At 36.3% G+C, this 26272-nt stretch overlaps 2 protein-coding genes across 3 annotated transcripts in view; both read right to left on the bottom strand.

Annotated features, from left to right (window-relative positions):
* Positions 1 to 2215: 2215 nt before the first annotated feature.
* On the bottom strand, positions 2216 to 9994 carry LOC128550324 (tripartite motif-containing protein 45-like). Of its 2 annotated transcripts, XM_053529165.1 has the most exons (8): positions 9905 to 9994; positions 8822 to 8983; positions 8401 to 8683; positions 7000 to 7957; positions 6151 to 6375; positions 5559 to 5609; positions 5150 to 5203; positions 2216 to 3907 (listed from the first exon to the last, which is right to left on the bottom strand). In XM_053529165.1, the coding sequence occupies exons 3-8, from the start codon at positions 8674 to 8676 to the stop codon at positions 3234 to 3236; spliced, it is 2238 nt and encodes a 745-aa protein (XP_053385140.1). In that variant the 5' UTR covers positions 8677 to 8683; positions 8822 to 8983; positions 9905 to 9994; the 3' UTR covers positions 2216 to 3233. The 2 variants fall into 2 exon arrangements, with proteins under 2 accessions (XP_053385140.1, XP_053385139.1); XM_053529164.1 differs by lacking the exon at positions 9905 to 9994 and having other exon boundaries at positions 8822 to 9061.
* Positions 9995 to 13139: 3145 nt separating this feature from the next.
* Positions 13140 to 26272, bottom strand: part of LOC128550323 (metal cation symporter ZIP14-like) — a 40553-nt gene continuing 27420 nt past the window's right edge. The window contains exons 6-8 of the mRNA XM_053529162.1: positions 24923 to 25163; positions 23265 to 23452; positions 13140 to 22442 (exon numbers count right to left, since the gene is read on the bottom strand). Of these exons, the coding sequence (XP_053385137.1) occupies positions 22272 to 22442; positions 23265 to 23452; positions 24923 to 25163 (600 nt within the window). The 3' untranslated portion in view covers positions 13140 to 22271. The remainder of the gene's footprint in view (positions 22443 to 23264; positions 23453 to 24922; positions 25164 to 26272) is intronic.

Genomic DNA, 26272 nt, shown 5'->3' with positions numbered 1-26272 from the left:
CTATATATTTACGGCTTTGAAAATGTTCATAACATTTGCATCAGTAATAATGTCATCTAGACGATATGCATACTAAATAATCCAAGTCACTGGGGTCAAGGTCACACTTTAAGTATCTTAATTTAATGTCTGCTCCATGTATTCCAAACTGCTTGGAAGACTTCCAATAAAACCAGCATCAAATATTCGCCTCATCAAGTTCACATGCAGAGTGCACAGTCCAGGTCACTAGGTCCAAGGGGAATGCACAACCTACGTCACAAGGTCCAGCGTCAAAGTCACGCCTGGAGGTCAAAGGACAAATAGTTTAAGTTTATGTCCACTCCATTATCTTCTAAACTGCAGTGAATATACATGTATTTATAAAACTAGAAATAATAGTTTACCTCATCAAGATGAGTGTACAACATGTATAACCTAGGTCAAATAAGGCAACTTTATGTGCACTTCATATCTTCTAAACCACTTGGAACCATTTCATAAAGCTAAACTAAATGTTTACCTCATCAAGCAAAGGGCGTAAGTAAAAAGTTTTTCAGAATCTTAGTAATAGAAAGGCGTATCTGCACTTAAATGTTGTACTAGAAGGGTCCTCTTACGCCCCTCTGTTATTTTTATAGAATTAGAAGGGCGTATCTGTCACCGGACAGTTTTTTTTCGTTTTGCCGAAAACTATGATTTTCCACTTACGCTCTTCTAATTCTGAGGCGTCGATTTGATGAAACTTGCTTTCAAATTATTTTGAAATCGTGGCCATCTGTTTCTCGAAGTTTTCCATATATATGTATCGTTAAAAACATGACCACCAGGGTTGTGGGGTATTTTCATACTGAATATGAATCATACTGAATATGAAAATCTTGTTTCAAGCCGCTGGGCCTGATTGTAAAATAACTTGACAGCAATGTTACTTATGTGGTCCTAATTTTTTTTTTTTTTTTTGTTAAAAACATGGCCAGAAGGGGGATTAAGCTAGTTTTCTCTTCTGAGTATATTTCTTTATCGAAAACTTTGAAAATCTTCTCCTGTGAAACCACTGATCCGATTTCAAAATAATGTGCAATGAGCAATAAGCAATAAGGTCTCTACCAAATTCCTAAAATCATTCTGTTTTGTTTAAAAAGACATTGCTGCCTTTGGACTGGGATAGTGTTTCCTTTGCGGCTATATGGTATGGAAAAGCGTATGCAGTTTTGTACTTCTATGATAACATGTCTACGCTCTACGTCTGCTTCCACAACTTCAAAATAATTTAACACTGCTGTTCCTTGTGTGATCCTCTACCAGATTCCGTCAAGTCCCCATCCAAATTACCCCCATTCCCACGGATTTCTTCTTTTACTTTTAGTTTCTTGTGTTTCTTGACTTAATTTGTCTCTTAGTATCACGTCACCATTCCTCCCTTCCCATATTAACCGCCCCCACCTCCCTCACCACTCCCTGCACACATTACCCCCTCACTGTCCTCCCACATTACCCTCAGCACTCCTCACATTACCCCCAGCACTCCTGCTACATTACCCCTTCAGCTCCTGCCCACATTACCCCCTCCACCTTCCTGCCTACATTACCCCCTCTCAGCACTCCCTGCCCACATTACCCCCTCTCAGCACTTCCTGCCTACATTACCCCCTCTCAGCACTCCCTGCCCACATTACCCCCTCTCAACACTCCCTGTCCACATTACCCTCTCAGCACTCCCTGCCCACATTACCCCCTCTCAACACTCCCTGTCCACATTACCCTCTCAGCACTCCCTGCCCACATTACCCTCTCGGCACTCCCTGTACCCTCTCAGCACTCCCTGCCCACATTATCCCCTCACCACTCCCTGCCCATGATACCCATTCAGCACTCCCTGCCCACATTACCCCCTCACCACTTCCTGCCCACATTACCCCCCTCACCACTCCCTGTCCATATTACCCTCCTCTCCACCCCCTGTCCACATTATCCCCCACACTACTCCTTGCCCACATTTACTCCCTTAAGAACTTTTTTGCCCGCATTACCCCTCTCACCGCCCCTGCCCACATAACACCCCTCAGCGCTCCCTGCCAACATTAACCCCCTCACAACTCCCTGCCCACATTACTCCCCTCCCCACTCCCTGTCCACATTATCCCCCTCACCACTCCCCAGATTATGACCACCTCTTACCTCCCACTAAGCTTTTAGTGTTGAGGTGATATCATAAAGGTTATAACACACTAAGTAGTTGTTGTTCTTTATTCTATATAAAATTGACCTATTTCCAATGACCGCAGCACACATCAGGACCCATTTTAAATGTCTGTAACTTACATTTTCTTGAAGAATATTGTCAGTGCTAACTAAAAATCAAAAGAAAAGTGGGGGTCATGTTTGATGCAAGAAAAATAATGTCAGTCAAACACACAAACTGCAAAATCAGCTAAAAATTATACCCCAAATTATACTGGTGGTGTATGATCTAAGTTTCCATGAAAAATTTTGTCATGTTGTTATTTCATTATGAAAATGCTACCTACATGTCAAGCATAGATTATATGATTTTATCAAAACAATTGCAAAGAAAATAAGGAAAATAGCTCTACAGAGCCAAAAAAACTGAGGACTATCTGTATCCGCCATTATGCATTTTTTTTTCGCGCACTTTTCTATTTAGTGTCAGTATAACACTCCATACGAATTTTGTGCGGCGGCGTCTTTCAAATACTGATATATGGAACAGGACAGTTATAGTAGAAACAATCTACCTGATTCAAACAAATAAACAGCAACAATAACACAAACACTTATATATATGTATATACTGGAAACTATTTACTATAAAAATGAAAAACTGCATGATACTGTGCAAAAAACATCACACAGTTTTGACCTAAGCAAACGCAAAAATTAACAAAGTTCAGTTATTTAGACATCTCTACTTGGAAGTTCTTCCCAGTTGTTATTTCATGACAGCACTATATCTGACATAAACATTCGAAATTAAGGTTATAATTGAATGGGAGAGAAACTCCAAGTGTTCCAGAGAGATCCAAATGATATAGGTCCTGTTAATTCGATATTATACAATTACCAAGTGATATGTACATTCAGCTAAACTAAAACAAACAAACAAAAAGTTTTGAAATTAAATTGAATAGCAAACCATATAGAAAATTATTTCTCTTGTACATCTTTAGATGAAGTATCCAGCTCAAATTCTACTGGTGTCTCGCGGGAAATAAGACACTAATGTTTAGTCACTAAGGAGCTAGTGCCTCGAGGGACTGTTCGGGAATACTGTCTATCACGCGTCCCGTCTTCAACGTCATCACAGTTGAAACTGCCTCCGAGTTTCCAACCGAAAACACTGGCCATAGTGGTTCCGACATCTCGGAGACAACGAGATTCTTAAACCGAAAGATAACTTTTTTATTTTTGACATCCGTAACGATCCAGTGCCTACGTTCCGCATCTAGTAGAAATCCATAGTACAATCGTATGAAAGAGCCCGGAGGTGATTTCGTGCGTGCACATATGGCTGTGTGAGACAGAAGCTGGCCATTGTGCCATGCCTGTAAACACACCTTCCCGCACACGTGACAACCACGTGCGCTGATACTCCAAGCATATGGATGGCAGTCGACGGATGGATGACGATCAATGCAGTCAAGTTTTGCCAGAGCTATCTCGAACACGTGTTCCTGCCGAATCAGCTTTGATATTTTAAAAACCACCCCCACTTCGAAATAGTACAACCCAGACTTCTGAAATGGACGTGTTGCCATGGCTCCACGGAATATTGTGAATCTACCTTGTTCTCGGCCTGTTCGTCGTGTTGTGTTACCTTTGTTTGGCTTTGCCTTCATAGTTTTTCCATCCTCAAGGATTTCAACTGAAGAACTTGATGTCGTGGCATCAAAAACAAACCCAGGACCTGCAAGAATGTTTTAAAACGAGGATAATTATGTAGAAAAGATTCGACTTGTTAGATTGTTCCATTAGTGACAAATTTGATGTATCTCAAAATATTACGTGTTACGGCTCAACGTTACCCTAGTATGTGATTTCATTAAAGACTATAAGATTCTTTCACTGGTTGTAGGTGCAGATGGGAATTTCCGGCCTCGAGGGCAGCTGTTTAGTCGGTAACGAGGTTCCTACCGAGTTACCGCCTAAACAGTTACCCGAGAGCCGGATATTCCCATCTGCACCTATAACCAGTGACAGAATCTTTTTCTTGCATACCGATCCGATATAAAGATATAATAATAAAAATAAAATCAGCTGAACGGCTTTCTTTTTAGAACTATTTCTTATAGCAGCGTATTTAAACAAAGCGCGGGAAATCAACGTGGTCAGAGACCACCAATTCAAAAAAGTACAGGGAACTTACTGGGAATGAGGTAAGTGTATACCTGGGAATAAGGTAACGTCTGTGCGTTCTGATTGGTCAGTCATGTAAACAAATCCAGGAAGTGATTATTTTTTCAAAATTGATATTTTTTCACTGCATTTACAGTATTTTATTATACATTTTGACAAAATTTGCTACATTTTATGTGTATTGAAAAAAAGTTTTATCAAACGAATTTCTCCCGCCATGTCAATGATGTAAACAGGGGGTCATCTCATTCACACGAAAATTACTTAAATAAAGTATCACTATTCATATGTTTTTCGTCCGATATTTTGGTAGAACTAAGATAGTTCTTGAAAAACTTGTAATTAGATATACATGTTTCGATGTATGGAAGGCCGTACACGCCATAATGTTACAATGTAAGTCTATGGGAAAACAATTGGTGGTCTCTAACCACGTCCGTAAACAGGAAAGACGTCATGACGTTTCAAAGACAAATAACAATGTTTAGTTCCGGTTTTGTTTTATCAGTTCCGGCGTAACGTTATGAATTTTTGACAAAATAACGTGTTTTGAATCGAGAAATATACTATCGGGAACAAAGAAGAACTGTCAAGGTATTGGATTTTTATTCCGTTTTTCAAAATAAAATATAAATAACTACATAAATCTTCTACATATATGTAGTTCGTAATACGTCATTTAAAGCACGAGAGTCATCTTACACCCCGGGGTGTAAGATGGATTTTTCCAACACCGGTAAAAATACCGGAAATCCCAGTCTAGTATGCAAGAAATATTAAGAGTTTTACTTACAAATGACGTCGCCAAGCATATGATCTGTAATGGGCGACATGTCCTGTGACATTTCTGCAATGTACAAAAACAAAAAAAAAATGGATTACTTCTTGTGGAAATGGAATATATCGATCACGGTGTCAAATTTTGTACAACATATAATACATTCAAGCTACTTATACGAGGAGGGTCAGAAATGTTTCTGGACAAGCTTGTATTTCTGGCCAATCTGCAGATATGATAAAATATATCGTATGTAAATAACAAATAAAAATATACAAGTACATGTAATATAATAATTTTTTTCGAATTTTTACTATCCTTGACTTTCTGCATTAAAATTATGCATACAGTAAATATGTTTATTTTTCAATATTAAAATAAATTTTTTTAAATTGAAACCACAAAGTCCCAAGTTTAGGCATACCGCTTGGTGTTGCTGTCCTCATAGGACGACTGGTACGATCGTCTTTTTCACCTAGAAAATAACAGAGTAGCTATGTGATCTTATGAATGAAAACAAGACTACCGTCTGCAGGTGCCAATGCTCGTCTGTTAGTGCTTAGCGTAAGACAATATGCAAGAAAACAGATTTATTTCTTGGTTTTCTTGCTCACCTTTTATAACAAAAATATGTATACACTTTTAAAACTTCAATGACGGAGAACATAAACAAAAAGAAACTTGTTATTTCTTTTTCTAAGTTAAAAAGGGTCATACTTCTGACGCAATGCACGAGAGTAATTGTTCTTGATTTACTTATTAATCCAATGGAAATAGACATGTGTACAAAGTTTCAAAGCTATAGCGCTTATAGTATTCATGAAAAGTAGACCTAAACAAAACATTCATCCCAAAATTCCAATTTTCTAAGTACATAAAGGGCCATAATTCTGAAAAAAAAAACCAACACATAATCGAGAGGGAATGTCCGTTATATTTCGGTTTGAACTTACGGCAAACATGTTTGCAAATGAGAACGTACTTGATTACTGCTTACTAACTGGTTTTATACTCACGAAGGTTAAGGCGCTCCACATGCATTGTGCTTGGTGACGACACGCGAAACATGTGATCATTTTGCATCGGTGTTCCGTGTAAGTACACTGTGGCTCGATACTTCCCCTTAATTGTCCCCATATATATCGCCTTGTATCGACCAGTTCTGGCTGTGTTGTCAACGACAGTAGCATTTCTACGGCGGCCAGAGGGATCGCTCACGTCTACTCGGAGATCAGCGCCACCTGAAAATGACATACATTTTGTATGGTCCAATGTAACTGAAATGTTTAAACCGTTATGGTGGTCAATTTGAGCCACTGTTAGAAATTTACTACAAATTGTATTATATAAAATTAGTTACAATTGATATAACAGCCCATACGAGATGTCTGCTGCACTAATTAGTCATTCTAAGAATTTATTTCTTATCTCGTCGCACTGGCGTTCAATTTTAAGTAAAAGTAAAACTAAGAGGCCTGTACTGGTTCTTCCCAGGAAAGACGGCTTCGCGTGTATCGGTGCTATACACCGGGCACGTTAAAGAACCAGACTGTCTATTCGCAAAGAGCTCGCTAAGTTAGCCGGACAGGTCTAGACTGTATCTAAATATGTTCTCTCTATCTGGGGGCTTTATCTCACTCTGTCCCTCTGGTCAGATCGCTCTGAGTCTGTACTAGTAGAGGAATTTCCCGCCCTGTGTGGCTGCGTTTCTATATGTAAAGCGCCTTTGAACGTGTTTATCATGAAAAGGGCGCTGTATAAATCTGGTATAATAATAATAATAACAATACTAAAACGAGATAAGCATGACTGATTTTATCATTTTCATACTTCTAACTGAATATATTCAGTCACAGATAACCAACCTTCAGACTGCTGCAGACCATCGCTGTCAAATAATGTAATATTCATTATCGTCTGCTCCCTATCTTTAATGACGTCACTCGTTTCCACATGCGTGTTGGGACCATATGCAGACGTACTCCATATCTCACCCAAGTCCCGCACGTGTTTGTTGAAATCCTCGCCAAGTTTCTTCCCTTTGAATTTTATTTCGTCATTATCGTGCGGGATCGTATCAAATTCTTCATCGCGGAGGAAATTCAGCCGGTCGATAATTGTATCCTTGAAGAATAATAGTTCTGACTGGCTTCCGTACATTGTAATATTTCCAGAAAATTCATTTGCATCCTCCATACTTGTGATATGGAAATTGATACTGTCCATCTGACTATCTAATCTCTTTTTCTTCTCTCTTGTTCTTGCATGAGCCTTGTCCTTTAGTTCAACTCGTCTGCGTTCCAGTGCCTTTACCGCGTTGTCAAAAGCGGTGTCTATGTTAGTTACAGCTAGATGTAGGTTTGAATCTAGACTTTCGGTGGTGTTTTCAATGGAAGTGACAGTGTCTTGAGCAGAAAGGGTTCTGTGCTTTACATCTGACATTAAACCTTCGATCGATCTTCGTACATCTCCATAAACTTCGTGAATCTCCCGAATATCGTGCCCTTTTGACTCCTGATGTTCTGCGACTGCGCAGAGTGCACAGACTGGGCGGTCACATGATTCAGACATGCAATAAAAGGCATACGGTTGTTCTTCGTGGCCTGTTACGGTACAATAATGTACCTGTTGAAAATCGTCCAGGGGCGCTTCGCGAAGCTCTTCAAGGCCAAGGACGTGGTGTCGTTTGGTAACCTTTGTACGTCCGTGAGCGTCATTACAGTCCGCACACAGAAATTGCGCACATTCTTTGCATCTGTGCCGAGCCAGGCGGGATGAATTTTTGCATTCCTGACAGACAATCTCAGGGTTTCTTCCTTGAACCTGAAATTGTAACTTATTTTTTCACGATATACAAGTACATTGTATCATGGGCACAAATGCAAAAAAGTGTAACCATCGTTTCCGAGAGTTCAAAATGCTGCAGAAACTACTAGATACAAGTTACTAAAATACGTAGCCCTAGGTTAAATACACGAGTCTTGAGTCAGATGCTGGAGTCTGAGATAGGGTTGTGTCTTGTTTTCAAAGTAAGCTTTATTATCCATCTCAAACTAGTGACTCAAAGGAGGCAGAACTCGATTTCAGCTATGTTTCGATTTCTTGCTATTTCTTAATGAGAATTTAAGGAAAAATTGTACCCATACTAAATAAGCGGGTTAACTTTTTTTTTCTCTTTTTGTTCTTTTAGATTATTCCTTATTATGTTGTAAATTATTTTACCAAGTGTAATTTGAAGAGAAATATATATGTATAGTAGCACCTACTCTATTGTGGTTGGCGAGGAAAAGTCTGGTTTCATCTGATCGAAACTGTTCTAAGTCCCCGTTTGGAACATTATGACGTACATCGCACGTGGGACATTTCACAGTACCACGTGTAGCTGTTGATTCAAGGCACGAGACGCACATCGCGTGCAGGCACGGCAGTACACGTGGTACCTGAAGAAAATCGTTGTAATTCTTTGAACATTCTGGACATTCCGTGTACTGTTGTCGGATAACTTCCGGTTGTATGGTTGACTGCTTTATACTACTTGCCATCTTTTGTCTGTAATAGAAAAGGAAATTAATTTTGTTTTTATATCAAACCAGTTTCATGGGTAAGATGTGCATATACATTGAAACTAAATGTCTCTACGCATTTAGCGGTTGCTTTTCTGTTAAGAGAAAAAAAGTTACAACTTACTTCCATTCAGGTTCAAGGAAATTTTGCTTCTGCAAGATGGTTTTTGCTCCGCCGGTTGAACTGATTTTAGCTAATTTCGCAGGGTTGTTTTTAGTTGTCAAAGCTTCTACTTTTGCTGAAGAGTCTGTATTGTATTTAGGTTGAATATAACGAACGGGTTTTCTGAAAGTAGAATTAGTTTCCAAGTATTGAGTATTATCCTCCACTGTTGGTTTGGTTTTTGTTGTGTTAACGACTGTTTGATAGAGGGTTTAATCGGCGCTGATAGCGCGAGTGGCCTAGAATCCGTGACGGATAAGCTTCCTATATAGATACTTCCTGTTTTGACTGTTTAACTAATCTCAATTTCAATTTTTATTTTTCGGTTCCGGTTTATGTAAAATCCGCTGACTGGTTGTCTTTATGAACATCCGAGCACCCCGAATCAGTCATAGAAACTCGTAAACTGCGCTAACATGATTATTTTACTTCTTTTTCGTAATGAAAACTGTACATGCAACTGAAAAACACTTTTAAAACAGTAAGGAAGTGTAAAGACCGTCAAGTTTCTGCGTGGAGTGCAAACAAACAAAACAAAATTCTAAAAGCTAGTGCGAGAACGCTGAATGACGTCACCGGCATGGCTTCCGTAAATTTTGCAAAGTATGATATTCGCTGTAAGAGGTATGATGACACTAAATGTAAACTACAGTTTAGAGCAAAGTTTCACTTTCTTGAGCGTTGAATATTTCTTTCTAAGCGGATATATAAAAGACAAATCCCCAATGCTAGGCGGTGCCTTAATTCATATTAGTATTCCTCGTGCTTCTCGTGTTAATTGTGCCTGCTGATTTAGCGGAAGTTTCGGCCCTTAGATCAGTGTGAGGATGAGCTTGTCCCATATGGCATACTTCCACTGATTGTATATGTATACTGGTTTTAAACTAAATCTCCAATTTTCAAATGAAATATTTACTTTTATAATAAATGAATAAATAACTGATGATAATCCGAAGGTTATTAGTTCTACTGCTTATTTGATAGCCCGTGCAAAATATGGTGAAAAAAAAAGAGTTACGTGAAATATAAAACATAGAAACTTACGCTACAAATAGTTTTATATATTCCTTCTCCCTTGATTTACTTGCCAATTCCTAATTGGGTAGTTTTTATTCTACTATATCAACTATTGTTTTTGATCAATTAAGAAAGCAAGCGTGATATTGATTTTAGACGTTCCATGATTTTAGATAAACAAAAGTTTCTGGTTCGGATATATCATTGTTTTTGTTGAAATTTAACACTGAAAACAAAATATTTAATAGCAAATAATAAGCATGTGTGAAATCCTTACATGAATTAATAAGCTGAAAAGTTCCATATAGATTTAACATAGTTGCTCGCTTCGGGTAAAGGTTTTAATTGTACATTTTAAATGTAAGCCCGAAATGCACTTTAAATGCAGTTATGATTTTTTTAACATTCCAGATTCTTATTGAACTGAAGAAACAAATCACTCAAGCTAGTAAGAAATATTAACATTGCATTTCTTTTCACATTTTTTTAAATTTCCTTGCTTGGATTTTGCTCAAGATTATCTATGTTAAATATTGACATCTTTCAATAAAAATTGGACGGCTATTTAATGATTGTTGTAAACGACGTAACGTAAAATATTTATCCGCATAGTAGTGGCAGTTTACAAGACTTATGAGGGGGGGGACACCCGTACCATTATTAGATTTAAAAAATAATACAAAAAGAACAAACAAATATAACAATTAAGGGAACCTTGAGTGCCTGACCGTTTATGTGGTAAATAAGTTATTGTTATACATTATGCACACTAATCTTTGCCGACCGATGAGCTAAGAAAACTGCAAACCCCTGCATAAGACTAGATTCATGCAATGACCTTGACTTATACATCTGCGCGCGAACTCTACGTGTTTATCCCATTTGTCCCATCGTACGATGCCGACACCATCATGCAAACCTATGTCTATGGACCTTGGGGGTTTGTTTTACTGTTAAATCACCGTATGAATCCATCCACTTCGACACAGTGAAGCGAAAAAAATGCCAGAGAAGATAGAGTAATAATTTGTACACACATACAATCAATGGTGCCTAAAAGGAATTGAACCAACGATGGCTCATTGCAGCCATATGTTATATCCAATAAGCCATCCGCCCTGCATGGGCTAAAAATCCGTAGGTATAATTAGAAGATAAATCATCAAGAATGCCGTTATGTTATTCTATTGGTGAAAATGGTTGTTCTGACAAGTTATGCAAACTTCTTTTATTGAGTAGAAATGAACTGGACTTCATGCGGTAATTTGACGTCATAATTGACGCAATAGTGATTTCTTACAAGTTAGCGCGACAGCCATTGTTTATCGCAGAATATAGTTACATAGCCTTGATCTCTTACTGTTTTTGCGTTAGTTTCAGCTACCTAGATGATATCATGTGTTCGTGTGCATGTGTATATAATACAAATGAATGTAACCGAAGTAAATTCCATAGAAGGCGGGTAAACAAGTAGGCCTACGGTTAGTTCCAGTATCTAGTCCCATAGTATTTCATATGGCAACGGTATATCCAATGTTCTTGGATTCCTTAACAACTTACTTCCGCCAGCACCCGAAAATTTCCCTTGCTAGAACTAACATTCCATCAGCATCTTCTTTTACTACTCCTTTTACTACTATTTTTTTCCGCCAGCAATCTGACAACTTCTCTTGCAAGTACAAACTTTTCCGCCAGCCGCACCAAACAACTTTCCTAACCAATACTAACATTTCCATCAGCACTGACATCTTCCTTTACAAGTACAAATGTTTCTGCCAGCACTGAACTACTTCCCTTACCAGCACAAGTTTTTCCACCGGCAACAACTTCCCTTACCAGTAGGCCTCCAGCACCCAAAAATTTCGCGTACCAGTAGGCCTACTACCTTTTTCACCGTCAACGAAAACCTCCATTACCAGTGAAACTTTCCCGCCAACACTGAGCAAATTCCCTGACCAACTCTAACATTTCCGCCAGCAGCAACAACTTCCCTTACCTGCAGTACGAACTTTTCCGCCAGCATCGACAACTTCCCTTATCAGTATTAACATTTCTGCCAGCACTGACAACTTCCCTTACTAGTATTCACATTTCTGCCAGCACTGACAACTTCCCTTACCAGTATTAACATTTCTGCCAGCACTGACAACTTCACTTACCCATACTTACAACTTCCCTTACCAGTATTAACATTTCTGCCAGCACTGACAACTTCCCTTACCCGTACTTACAACTTCCCTTACCAGTATTAACATTTCTGCCAGCACTGACAACTTCCCTTACCAGTATTAATATTTCTGTCAGCACTGACAACTTCCCTTACCAGGATTCACATTTCTGTCAGCACTGACAACTTCCCTTACCAGTATTCAAATTTCTGTCAGCACTGACAAGTGCTGACAACTTCCCTTACCAGTATTCACATTTCTGTCAGCACTGACAACTTCTCTTACCAGTATTCACATTTCTGTCAGCACTGACAACTTCCCTTACCAGTATCCACATTTCTGTCAGCACTGACAACTTCCCTTACCAGTATCCACATTTCTGCCAGCACTGACAACTTCCCTTACCCCTATTCACATTTCTGCCAGCACTGACAACTTCCCTTACCAGTTTTCGAAAGGGACCAAGATATGCCAATACAAGCTGTGTACAAGTTTGATTCAGATCAATTGCAAAATGTGGTCTCTATCGTGTTCACAAGAAACTGTGAACAGACAACAGACGAACGATGCACGAAGGGCGATCACAAATGCTTACTTTGTCACTAGGGGACAGGTGAGCTAAAAAAAGAACATTCTTCTTATACATGTACTTAGACTGAGCTCATGAACCTAAAAGTTGGTAGCTCTATGTTCTCCATACAAGCTATTAAGGCGGGCTCAAAATGTGTCCGTGTTTGGGTTTAACATCCTTTCAAACTATTTTTCAGTCATAGAAACAATGGTGTCTACTTGAAGCAGTGAGAGCAATGCCAAACTATATAGTTCTGTCTCAATAGAATGTCACGCCTTAGAAATGCGACTTGATAACCCACCCAGGTACATTTTACTGAGACCAGGCTGTCCAGTTTCAATGCCGAGCGTCAAGCGAGGAACCAACTACAATGTAGTACCATATTTACATCTTTGGTAGGACATGGCTAGGGAGCAAAACCATGCACAACCTGGAGCACTTGAAGTGGGCACTCTACCTTTCAGAGGTGGTTATAGTCTCACAAAGCATACCTGGGCTTGTTCAAATAATATTAACACTAGCAGATGTTTTTTACATTTTATTTGATCATTACCACATCTTTGAGATGCATACACCCACAATGTACAAAAAGTCGCCGCTCAAATATTTAATGATTAATTAAATACAAAAATGATCAGTACTGTGTGAGAAAGGATTTCAACAGCGAAAAACAACCATTTACTTCCATAGTATATACTGAATTTGCATCATTTAAATTTGTAAATTTTTGTCAATACTGTACAAGGTCACACTGCACAATGAATTCACTAGAAATTCTTATTTCACACTGCACCAATCAACTAAACATTGGTTTGATATGTAGTTGTTGATATCCAAACAACATCCTCATTCAAACCTTCATATATATATATTAAACAAGAAAGTATTCTTCAAAATTTGAAATTCGCCATTTGGTCAGAGACCACCAATTCAAAAATGTACAGTGAACTTACTGTAAATAAACCCAAGTGATTATTTTTTCAAAATTGATTTTTTACGGCATTTACAGTATTTTATTATACATTTTAACAAAATTTGCTACATTTTATGTTTATTGTAAAAAAGTTTTATCAATGGAATTCCTCCCACCATGCCAACAATGTAAACAGGGGGTGATCTCAGTCACATGAAACATACTTAAATAGGGTATCACCATCATATGTTTTTCGTTTGATATTTTGGCGGAACTAGGATAGTTTTTGAAAAACATGTGTTTAGATATACATGTTTCAATTTATGGAAGGCCGTACACACCATAATGTTATAATGGAAGTCTATCGGAAAACAACTGGTGACACAGAATCTGATATTAAAACAGAAATGAAGAAATATTTATAAAATCATTGGAAGTGTTGATCTTTTCAAAAAAAAAAAACTTCTCAAATTACATGCATGCTTTGCAAGAACACAATTTTGTTTTATGTGAGAAGGATACAAGTTACCAGTAAAGTGTGAACAAGTCACTTTAAAACTTTTAAGATACATGATAATTGATTAATCTTATCCCCAGTGTTTTCAGTGGTCATGCTGAATGTCATACATCAGTACCAAATGGATAAAATACACAGTAGTTTATCATATTACAATCTATATGCTAGTGCACTAAACTGTACACTATATTACACAAAATATTATTATTAAATGAGGCATTTTATGGCATAAATGTAATAGACATGTAAACTGTTCATGCAAAAACTCACTACTTTTGATCAACAGCTTCAACTTTCCTCTTCTAAAACCACATACCAGATTATGTGCATGAACAACAAGGGCTTATATCTCTGTACAACAACATATCATTAGCACGTGAAGTTGCATTTTCAATGACGATTTTCTATGAAATATTTGTGACACAAATGATTTTATATATACAACCTCAATACAAATTGCATAATGGATGATACCATTTATTTTCCTTCATACACTGACACTGTGTCAACTTAACAATGGAAAAGCATTACTGCCTTTCTGTGTTAGAATGATACAGTGTCCAGTTACATTAAATGGTTCGTATTAAAGCACCAATTTCACAGCAGAATTACTGTACCTTATGTTAACTCACAATTCATGCTTCATGAATTCATTCGTAACTGAAACTGACGTATTCATTCGTGCCTGAAATTAATGCTTTCATTCAGCACTGAAGTTCATTCTTTTTCATCAAATAATGAAATCTGTGCATTCATTCAAAACTAAAATGTAACTATGCTTATTCATCTGAAAATAAAATGTACACTTTCATACAAACCTGAAATTTTTGCTTTCCCTCAACACTTCAATGACTATTTTGAAGCATTAAAGCATAAATAATTATAAATACATGTAAAGCTAATAGATATACAGCAGTGATATAACATTATTCTTGAACTAAAACAAATCTCACTACATGTCATGGAGAAACTGAAGACAATTTTATGAAATTTATCTTATAACCAAGTGAGAAAATTAGGTTTCGTGTCCACAGGATGCTGGTCCCCCACCCCCCCCCCCACCTGTCACTGTACATGATTTCATGACTCTAGGTGAAATATTTTTAAGATACATATTTAAGCACTTTTTGTGTATTTTTTCACTACGTCAAGGACCATAACTCTAGTCTGGCTGCCTGAAATTGCAAACAGTATACAAGGTGCACAACTTCACATGATAAATAACAATCATCTGATGTTATATGACTCTTAAGTCAAATATTTTTTGAGACACATGGAACACAAACTTTTATGCCCCTAATGCATATTTTTGACTAAGTCAGGGGCCATAACTCTGGTCTTGCAGAGTGAAATCCAAAACAAAACTTAGGTGAACAATTTACATGCTGAATAATATAATTCCATGGTTTCATGTCTATAGGTCAATTATTTTTTAAGATATAAGCAATGCAAACTTTTAAGCATTTAATGTGTTCTGGCTGAATCACTGTTGTCTAAGTGAAATCTCAAAAAACTTCACAATGTCATGCTGAATGACAATCCAGTGAGGTTTGATGACTCTGAGTCAAACACTTTCTGCGATATGCATGAAACAAATTCGGATGGACAGATAGTTGGAGAGACAAGGGCAATTCTAAGTTTCATTTAAGGTGAAATCAGTCTCAGAAAGCAAACAAATTGTCTAAGTTTATCCTGAGCTTTTAGAAAATCCCAGCTTATTCCAATTCTACATTGTGGAAAAAAATCCAAACATGTAGCAATACCTGAATACCAAATCAAGTTTTCATAGAAAACAGTTAAAAGTCAGATGGGAACAATATTTGTCAACAAGGGTGCAGAATGTCACAATATACGCCCGTCACAGCAAATTTGTTTACACTAGCACCTGTATTTGCAAATGGAATTTTAATTTTCTAGTTGTTTACAATGTTGTTTTTTTTAGAAATTATTGTAATTCTTTTATTTTTCTAAGTCCACAAAAAAAATCCTTACCAGGTAGAGATACCTTAAAATACACCCAAAATTTGAAAGTAATATCAATGTTGTACCACAGAAAAGTGGTCTTGGTTTTTCCCTACGGTCAATTATAAAAAAGTTACAACGTAAGTTATTTATAGTAACAACTAAGGGAAGTTAATCTTTAAAGAGAAAAAAAAAAAAAAAAAAAAAAAAAATCGAAAAAAAAAAATTACAAGTCCACACAAAAATCCTTACCAGGTAGAGATAGCTCAAAATACACCTCAGAATTGGATGTAACATGCATGTTGTACTACAGAAAAGTGGTCTCAATTTTTCCCTACGACTTGTAATGAAAAAGTTACAATATAAGCTATTTATAGTAACAGCAAAGGGAAGTAATTTTAAAGAAGGGACCAGTGCATGACACTCCGTCTCATGATGGTGTACAATTGTGCCAAGTTGCATCAAAATCCCTACATGCATGAAGAAGAAATGCTCCAGACAAAGTCATTCTTGTATCTGACCTTTGACCTTTAAGTGTGACCTTGACCTTAGACCGAGGGACCTGGTTCTTGCGCATGACACTCCGTCTCATGCTGTGAACATTTGTGCCAAGTTGTATCAAAATCCCTCAATGCATGAAGAAGAAATGCTCCGGACAAAGTTTTCATTCTTGTATCCTTTGACCTCTAAGTGTGACCTTGACCTTACCCCTAGGGACCTGGTTCTTGCGCATGACACTCCGTCTCATGATGGTGAACAATTTTGCCAAGCTACATCAAAGTCCTTTCATGCATGAAGAAGATATGCTCCGGACAAAGTTTTCATTCTTGTATCCTTTGACCTCTAAGTGTGACCTTGACCTTAGACCTAGGAACCTGGTTCTTGCGCACGACACTCCCTCTCATTATGGTGAACAACTGTGCCAAGCTACATCAAAATCATTCCATGCATGAAGAAGATATGCTCCGGACAAAGTCATTCTTGAATTTTTCATTCTTGTATCCTTTGACCTCTAAGTGTGACCTTGACCTTAGACCTAGGGACCTGGTTTTTGCGCATGACACTCCGTCTCATGATGATGAACAATTGTGCCAACTTTCATCAAAATCCCTCCATACATGAAGAAGATATGCTCCGGACAAAGTCATTCTTGAATTTGACCTTTGACCTCTAAGTGTGACCTTGACCTTAGACCTAGGGACCTGGTTCTTGCGCATGACACTCCGACTCATGATGGTGAACAACTGTGCCAAGTTTCATCAAAATCCCTCCATGCATGTAGAAGATATGCTCCGGACAAGGTCTGTGGACGCCGCCCGCCCGCCCAACCGCCCATCTGCCCGCCAGGGGCGTTCCCATAATACGTCCCGTTTTTCAAACGGGCGTATAAAAACCAGTAAAAATAGGAATAAACATCTAAGTATTAAAATAGAATAAGAGATGCAAAATGATACTGTATTATTAAAACAGAAAAACATGGTTTGTCATTAGAATGATATGCAAAGAGTATTAAAACCAAAGTATCCAATGTCATGTTAGTTATTGGTCTTTCAAGTAAGTCCTATCACAATTTATGTTCGAAGTTATACAGTTCCTGGATGATGTTCAATACAAATATATTCTAATATTTAACTGTTACTGTTTTTCTGTGTTATATTGTTTAGATAAAATCTGGAGCAAACTATTTTCCAAACAGAGTTAAAAGTATGTTAGAGAACAACAAAGTAAACAAACACATAACTGCAACTAAGACATAATTACCTATCATAGACATTGATAACAAATTATAACGGAATGTTTTATTATTAAACAATATAAATACAATCTACATTCACATAGCGTTTCCTGTTAATAGAGATATCCCTCCGTTAATCAAGATATCCCTCCATTAATCTAGATATTCCTCTATTAATCAAGATATCCCTATGTTAATCAAGATATCCCTCTGTTAATCAAGTTATCCCTCCATTAATCTAGATATTCCTCTGTAAATCAAGATATCCCTATGTTAATCAAGATATCCCTCCTTTAATCAAGATTATCCTTCCATTAATCAAGATATTCCTCTGTTAATCTAGATATTCCTCTGTTAATCCAGACATCACTCTAGTAAAGGGCGGACACATCTAATTTCATAAACTGTGATAGAATTGTGATAGAAATAAGCACTATGCCCATTTTATCTTAATACAACTCCAATTTGAAGTAATTATTTCATAAACTTCTGTGACTAGCATTAACACCAACTAAAGAACCCAAATACTGAAAAATATAATAAATACACTGACTTACTTTCAGGTAAAATTTAAAATCACTATAGAAAACATCACAGCAGTGGTTCAACAATTTCAAACTTCTTGCACTTAAAATTCTTTTTCTTTCCCTAAGAAATGTACCAGTAGTCAGTAGTATACAAATACCAGTTTCGTTGCTGTAATATCATTATGGCAAAATAAACATTTGATGTAAGACAAAGTAATCTTTAGACAATGTTAATTTACACATGTAAAAAATGTGTAATACCTACAAGTAAGAGTAAAAGCTTTATAACAAATTACATACAGTAATAGTTACAACTGTTCATCATCAACATGAGAAAAAAGGTCTTTGGGGGTCATATTTTTTCTTTACATTTATTGAACCACAGATGCTTGATTCTTGCAACTAAACTCTATGTTTGAAAATAAGTCCTTACACTGCCTATAACAGGAGGTTAGCAGAAAAATGTGCCTGCACAATTTGAATTTTTGTATGCATTCTTTATTTCTAAAATTAACAACATGGTCAGGGCTAGTACACATCAAAATTTTCTTTCTTTTTTTTCCTCTGTCATTACTGAATTAGCATAGACTGTAGTGAAAGTCTGCACGAGTGTGCGTTTTAAATTTCATCTGTATAAATTATGTTATAAAGGCAGTAATAGTTAAATGAGTATTGGCCAGTCTTTCAGACTTTATAATGTGTGGTCCAACAACAATGAGTTATAAAGACACCTTAATTTTCTTTTCACATCATGGGAATCATTTAACAGTTGTTCATAAGAAATACAATACATATATGTGAAAGAATTCAACAATATAAAACTTTTACCTGTATCAAGTTTAAAATTGAGATCAGTATATATTTAAATTAATTTTAAACAGAGTTTTACAATAAGAGGACAGTGATTTACTGCTCACCTGAATACTTGTACAAGACAGTTACTTATCACTTTAACATAATATATACTCCATAATAAAGTGAATTTATGACAAGTTTTGCTAAATCAAGGGCCATAACTATTGTATGATTGATTCTGGCCCATTATCACAACTTGTCTGAGAAGTTGTGAGCATATCTATATATTTTGAGTAACTTTTGGAAAATCTGCTGAAGAAATGTGGCCCCTAATTTGTTAGCGAAGTTAATACAGCAATTTTTGCTAAATCAAAGATTATAACTCTGTTCTAAGAGCAATCTTAGGCACTACTGAATCTGCAATCTTGTGGCCATATATGTTCTATGTAAGTTTCATGAAGATTATTAAAGCAGTGAGGTCTCAGTGTAAAATATCTGAAATTTGTCAATAATGACTATTTCAAGGGTTATAAGTTGTCTGAGAATTCTTGAATGAAACCCGTATTTTCCTAGCTCTTATAGAAATTTATGTTCTGTGTCAATTTCAAAAATATTTACTCAATAGATGTGGCCTCTTTATATGTCCACAACTTTCTACAAAAGCAATTCTGACTAATTCAAGATCCATAACTATTGCTATATAACGGCAATCTTGCCGATTAATAAAGCTATAAAGGATCTAGAAGCTGGCTACATTATATTTGAGTTTTAGAATCACTGTTGAAATCTAGCCTATTTACGATGTAAAGTATGAAAGTTTTACTATGTCATGGGACATAATTACAGTGTTGTTTCAGTAATCCTGCCAGTTATCATACTTGTTTGCAATCTTGTGATTATATATATACTGTGTCAGTTTTATGAAGATTCCTTTAGAAATGTTGCTCTAAATGTGTGAACAGCCTGAAAAATTACATTTTTTACTGACTCAAGGGCCATAACTCTACAGTTACATCAGTAATCTAGCTTTTTATCAAACATAAACAGAAATTTTGTGGTAATTTACATATATGTAAGTTTCATGAAGTTTGCTCTAAACATGAGGTCTCTTAATGTATTAACACTTGAAATATTTATGGTTGACTGGAATGACGAGTAATCACAATAGGTCACCCATGAGCACTTCATGCTCGGGTGAGATAAAAACATTGAATTTCATTAAAACTCAGGAAGAAACCCACACATAGCAAAAAAACATCAACAAACAACATTATTATATATTACTATACCAATATCACGAGAAGAACAATTTTTCTCCAAGAGTTATTCCCCATAATACAAAAAGATGTATCTGCATCTCTACACCCAATACAACAGTTTTGCATTGACTATCTGTACATTTCGTACTTGACATGGCACATGATGTACAAAATATGACTAACAATATTTAAATATATGTGCATATCAAAAAAACACGATACTCTGTGCACATCATTCAAGGAGTATCACATTTATCTTATTTCCACATGATCGTTGCAAATATTTCTACAACAATATTCTGTTGTTCTATATATAAAGCAACAGGTATCGTTATCATTAGGGTAAAAATAATGTTTATAGAGTAACATTCAGCTTCATCCTAACATACAGACATTCTACTAAACAATAAATATTATTCTATAAAATGCAAATATCAAAATACCCTTTTAATTATGAACAAGAGCACCGCAATGCGGAACATTATACGCCCGAAGGTATGACCTCTGACCGCTAAGTGTGACCTTGACCTTGAAGTGAGCCATCCGAAACATGCGCTCTGCCATTGTCTCGATGTGGTGAACATTTGTGCCAAGTTTCTTAAAAATCCTTAAAGCAGTTCAAGACACAAAATTGCTAACGGACAGATGGACAGAAAGACACTGGCATCATAACATAGTACGTCTCTTCGGGTGTATAACAAGTTATATAATTATAAACATTAAAAACTACCAAATGACAAATAGACACTAACAAAAAGTAAATCTCTTGGTAAATTTATAATCATGTTTAAAAACAGATTGTTGGCAGGTTTTAACAGTATGTGTTCCCTATCATATACAAAATATGAAACAGAAAAAGTTGACAATAAATGATAAAATACATAAAACAACAGTTTTAGGATGGATGTTAAAACATTTATTACATGTTTTTCAGTGATTCACTCTTGGCAATGCCACTCATGAATATATTGCATCTGGTGTTCACTCGTGAAAGATATTTCAATCTTACACTGAATCAAACAAATATCTGCTATTTCACGAACAAATATCTGTGTAAAAATCCACCAACGTAATGTAAGAAGTATGTCAGACTATTACTTCTGAAAAACTATTTTATTAAACTTTATATTAAAAGGAACTCATTTCTGACACAAGAAAACAAGAGATATCAGAGGACAGCAACGTTCAACTATTCAAAAGCTTTGTCACTGAAAATTTTAAATAATCAAAAATAGAAACAAATACGAAATGGAAACAATTTTGAGACATAGAACTTTCCCCTCTTATGATGCTTAATGATGTAATAGATTACACCAAAAAATTGCTATGTTGAAAAGAGGGCTTATTTTTGTGAAAGAGCAAAATACAGTATAAGAGCATGTGCACTACATGTCATATCATCATAGTGTTATGTTTCAATCCATTCCCATAAATGGGAACTGAGATACCAGCTTACATTAAAAAATATTACCAAATATTTCTAAGTCAATACAGGGGCATAAATTTGCAAAACTGTAAAACAGAGTTAGGGAACCTATGTAAAGAATATAAGATCATCACAAGTGTGTGAATTTCAGTCCATTCCCGTAACTGGATACTCAGACAACAGCTCAATCACAAAACTTAATCAAAAATTGCTAAAAAAAAGGGGCTAAACTTTTTAAAAATGTAAATCAGAGTTACAGAACATGTACAGTGCATGTCAAATCATCACAGTGAACAAGTGTTTGAAGTGTCAATCCATTCCTATCAGTGGATATCGAGATATTAGCTTACATACAAAATTTAATCAAATTAGGGCATGGGTGAGTGCAATAGCTCTACATTCTCTTTGAATAGTCGAGTTAAAGAGCCTAGTATCTAAAATATATCTATTATGACTATCATAAAACCACAAAGCAATCCTTAATGACAACAAAACATATCACAAGCCCCACTCTGTGAACCTCAGTGAGTTTCACCTCTAATAGTGGCCTCAAGGTCACCTCCATATACAGCCATAATAAACATGATTGCAAACCCTGTGAGCAGTCCTAGATTCTGCAGTACAAATATCATGCTCTGTCCTATAAGTTTCTTGTTCTCCTCAGATTCACCAGCTGTATTCATTTCTGGCATCTGTAAAAGGTCAAAGGTTAAAAGTTAAAGTAAGATTCACCCGCTGTATTCATTTCTGGCATCTGTAAAACAAGGTCAAAGGTCAAAAGTTAGTGAGATTCACCTGTCTATATGTTTACCTCTTTCTCGTATCATACCAACCAATTCATGCACTTCACTGGTCAACAAATAGAAATTAAACTTTCAAGAGGATTGTAAAAATGAAACCATATTATACGAGAGTTGTCCCAGAAAATCGTAGACTTTTTTATTATTTCTAAAATAAGTGACGCATGAAATAATCGTTTTAACTGATGGTATTTCAATGTATACTCATCAGGACTATTTAGTTTAAAATTGAATACCTCCCATATTATTGAGTATTCTTTAAATAATTAATTTTAAACTTTATAGTCCTAGAGAGTATACACTGAAATAACACCAGATGAAATAATTATTTGATGCATGGCTTATTTTCGAAATAATAAACAGAGTTTACAATTTTCTGGGACAACCCTCGTACTTTAATGTTCTCTTCCTATTCCTTAAAGGGTTCAAACAATTAAACTCTATAGACAGTAGAACTATATGAAAGTCTTTTCCAAGCACTGAGCCAGAGTTAGAAACATACTGTGTAACCCCAAAGCAACACTGGCCATATACATTAATTTCACAACGATTTCAAACCACAATAGTGTTGTGAAGGTAAATCCTGTTGACAAAAGCCAGAAACCCCTATGGTCACAGTCACACTGTTCAGCAGTAATAATTCTAAAATGTCAAACACTTACTAGTAATGGTGACATAGGTTGGGTAGTTTAACAACAATAGCTAATTCCTTACCATATCAACCAAAGATATATACAGAAACATTCCACCGGCAAAGGCAAACACCCATGTATGAGCGGCAGTACTTTCTCCCAGAAAGATTCCAACAACCAATCCCAGATAACACATACAGGCAGACAGGAAGTTATATAGTACTGCACGCTTTATCTTCATACCAGCATTTAAAAGCACGGCAAAATCACCTGAAAAATATATACAAGAAATGCAGAAATCAGGTTGTTCAGTCAATATTGAAAGCCATAAAAGGTGTACTTAATTTTTTGGTTTACATACCATCAATCTCTGCAACACCTTCATCTATAAGCTGAGTTAAACCTCTTTAAACAAAAGCTGTTTGTAAAACACGTATGTTCCCCTGCCCCATCCCCAATGATGGCCTGTCCAATTTTCAGAGCCAAGATTACTATGACTTTGACCTTTGACCTACTGACCTCAAACATGACAGGGGCAATCTACTAACCATCCTATGAAGTTTGTTGACTGTAGGCCAAAGCAGAAACTTTTATAAGTCTCAAGGTCACTGTAAGCTTGACCTTTGACCTAGTGCCCTAAGAAACAACTAGGGTACATCAGCAGAAACAATAGGCAATCACCTGATGAAGTTTGACAACTGTATGTCAAAGCTTTCTTCAGTTATTAAACGGAAACCATGTTCACACGGTTACTGTGAGCTTGACCTTTGACATACAGACCCCTAAACAATATGGTCTTTTAATGACACAGGCATTCATCCTATACAGTTTGATGACTGTAGGCTAAAGCGTTCTTTAGTTATTGAGCAAAAATTGTTTTCAGTCTCTAAGTCACTGTGACCTTGACCTTTGATCTACTTTCCGGCAAACTGTATTGGGTCATTACCTGATCTAAGGCAATCTTCCTAGACAGTCTGATGAATGTAGACCAAAGCATTCTTTAGTTACTGAGTGAATACCATTTCCAGTCTCGAGGTCAATATGAACTTGTCCCTTTACCTACTAGAGGGTCATCTATTAACCAGATAATCATCCTATGAAATTTGACAAGTGAAGGCCCAAGTGTTATACTGCTACTAAGAGGAAACAGTTCTCAGTTACAAAGGTCATTAATAACCTTCAGTTCTGAGGTGACTGTTACCTTGACCTCTGACCTACTGACCCCCAAAGGTTCATCTACTGCACGCAATTATCCTATGAAGTTTGACAACTTTAGACCAAAGCAATTTTTAATTTTTGAGTAGAAACCATTTTCAGTTTCTAGATCTTTACCTTTGACCTACTTAACCTCAAAATACTAGGGGTCATCTACTGACCACAGGCAGTCATCCAATGAAGTTTGACTACGAAGAGACCAACCATTCTCCAGCGATTGATCAGAAATCAAATGGTCTATTAACCAACATACTGACAATGAGCAAGAGAGGCGAGGGGAGCAAGGTGCATAATAAACTACCCTTCACATATCTTTAAACTATGAAAAAATGCAAGTTATTTAATATACGCTTTTGGAAAGGCCAGTGGGACATTACCAAACACTATACACTCTCAATTTCTACCTCATTATGACCTTACCTATGGTTACACAGTTAAAACATTTGGTTTGTTGAGCTTTACTCTCCAACAATTGTGTTTATCATGCATAGTTCAGACTATTTCAGTATAAAAATTTCTACCTACCAAGTTCATGTGGGAGTTCCTCGCACAAAATCGCAACTGATACGGACACTCCAGCCAGAATGCTCTCTGTAAATGCGGCTCCTATTGACACGCCATCAATAAAGTTATGTAAACCATCACCAAAGATGATCATCCAGGCAACAGGGGCAACGTGTCTGTGATGGTGAGGAGCATTATGTACATGCCCGTGCATGTGAGTGTGACCATTGTGTGTGACTCCACCATTTGCTTCATGATCAGGCTGAAATTAATAATAAGTTAACACCTCAAAGTCAAGCCAAGTCTTAGTCAAGTGTCAACACCTGTATTATCCTCAAATAAAATAATTAACTTTATTCTTTAACATTTATAGTCTAACTGTTATGGTAGTTCTGCATGTTCAGATCAATTTTTTCTACAATGTAACCCTGATTTTTTCAAAACTTCAAAATATACCTTGAAAAACTGGCAGATATAAAACATAGGGTCATGTGAACTGATTTTTTGCTAGATCGATCTGAAATTTTTTCACCTAACACAAGTTTTCATAATGGAAAGTCTATGGGAAAATCACAGTACTGATAACATTTATGCAAATAGAAATTTTTCTACGATATAGATTTTAATGAAACTACTCACAGTTGTAAATAGGCATAATTATAGTCTATAATATGGCAACATAAAATGTATATTTCAATGTCCTTGTTTTTGAGATATTTGCACATAGTTACAAAGATCCGTTAAGAAATTATTTGGACTTATTTAATAAAGTATCAAATATTTTATCTATACTATGTCTATAATATACTGATTTGCCATTAATTTCATAGAATGATTTAATTTCTGTATACAGGCTCCTGGCTTTATTCTATGTTATTGGGATATATGCCATTACTTCCCTTAATCAAATGTGCATTTTTACCTTAAACAGCAATTGCTCTCTAAGTGATTTTTCAAAGTAATTTTGAGTATAAAATAATGAGTTTAAACCGCCCACTAACCAGCCCATGTGATCACATCCACATGAATTTTTCTTATGCTACTAGGTGAAGTCACCTTGACCTTACATGATTTTCTAAGTCTAAAAAGGGCCATCATTCTTGCAAAAAGCAGGATAGAGATATGTTTCTTGATGAACAGTGTCCACTTATGATGGTGAAAAACTGTTGCAAGTTTTAAAGCAATAGCTTTGATAGTTTATGAGAAAAGTTGACTTAAACATAATACTCAACCAAGAAAATGATTTTCTAAGTCCAAAAGGGGCAATAATTATTGCAAAAAGCAGGATGAAGTTATGTTGCTTGCTGTACAGGGTCAGCTTATGATGGTGAACAAGTGTTGCAAGTTTCAAAGCAATAGCTTTGATAGTTT

The sequence above is a fragment of the Mercenaria mercenaria genome, chromosome 17 (assembly GCF_021730395.1).
Source record: "Mercenaria mercenaria strain notata chromosome 17, MADL_Memer_1, whole genome shotgun sequence".
In the NCBI taxonomy this organism is placed as follows: Eukaryota; Metazoa; Mollusca; class Bivalvia; order Venerida; family Veneridae; genus Mercenaria; species Mercenaria mercenaria.
The sequence above is the reverse complement of the archived record's forward strand: the minus strand, read 5'-3'. Positions and strand labels throughout refer to the sequence as shown.

Bases quoted from the DNA above. Each gene is read 5' to 3' on its own strand.
- LOC128550324 (XM_053529165.1), bottom strand. From the start codon at position 8,676: ATGGCAAGTAGTATAAAGCAGTCAACCATACAACCGGAAGTTATCCGA. The intron at 6,376-6,999 runs GTTGGTTATCTG...TGTCATTTTCAG, and splicing joins TGGTCTGCAGCAGTCTGAAG to GTGGCGCTGATCTCCGAGTA. The intron at 3,908-5,149 runs GTAAGTAAAACT...ACATTCTTGCAG, and splicing joins TATGCTTGGCGACGTCATTT to GTCCTGGGTTTGTTTTTGAT.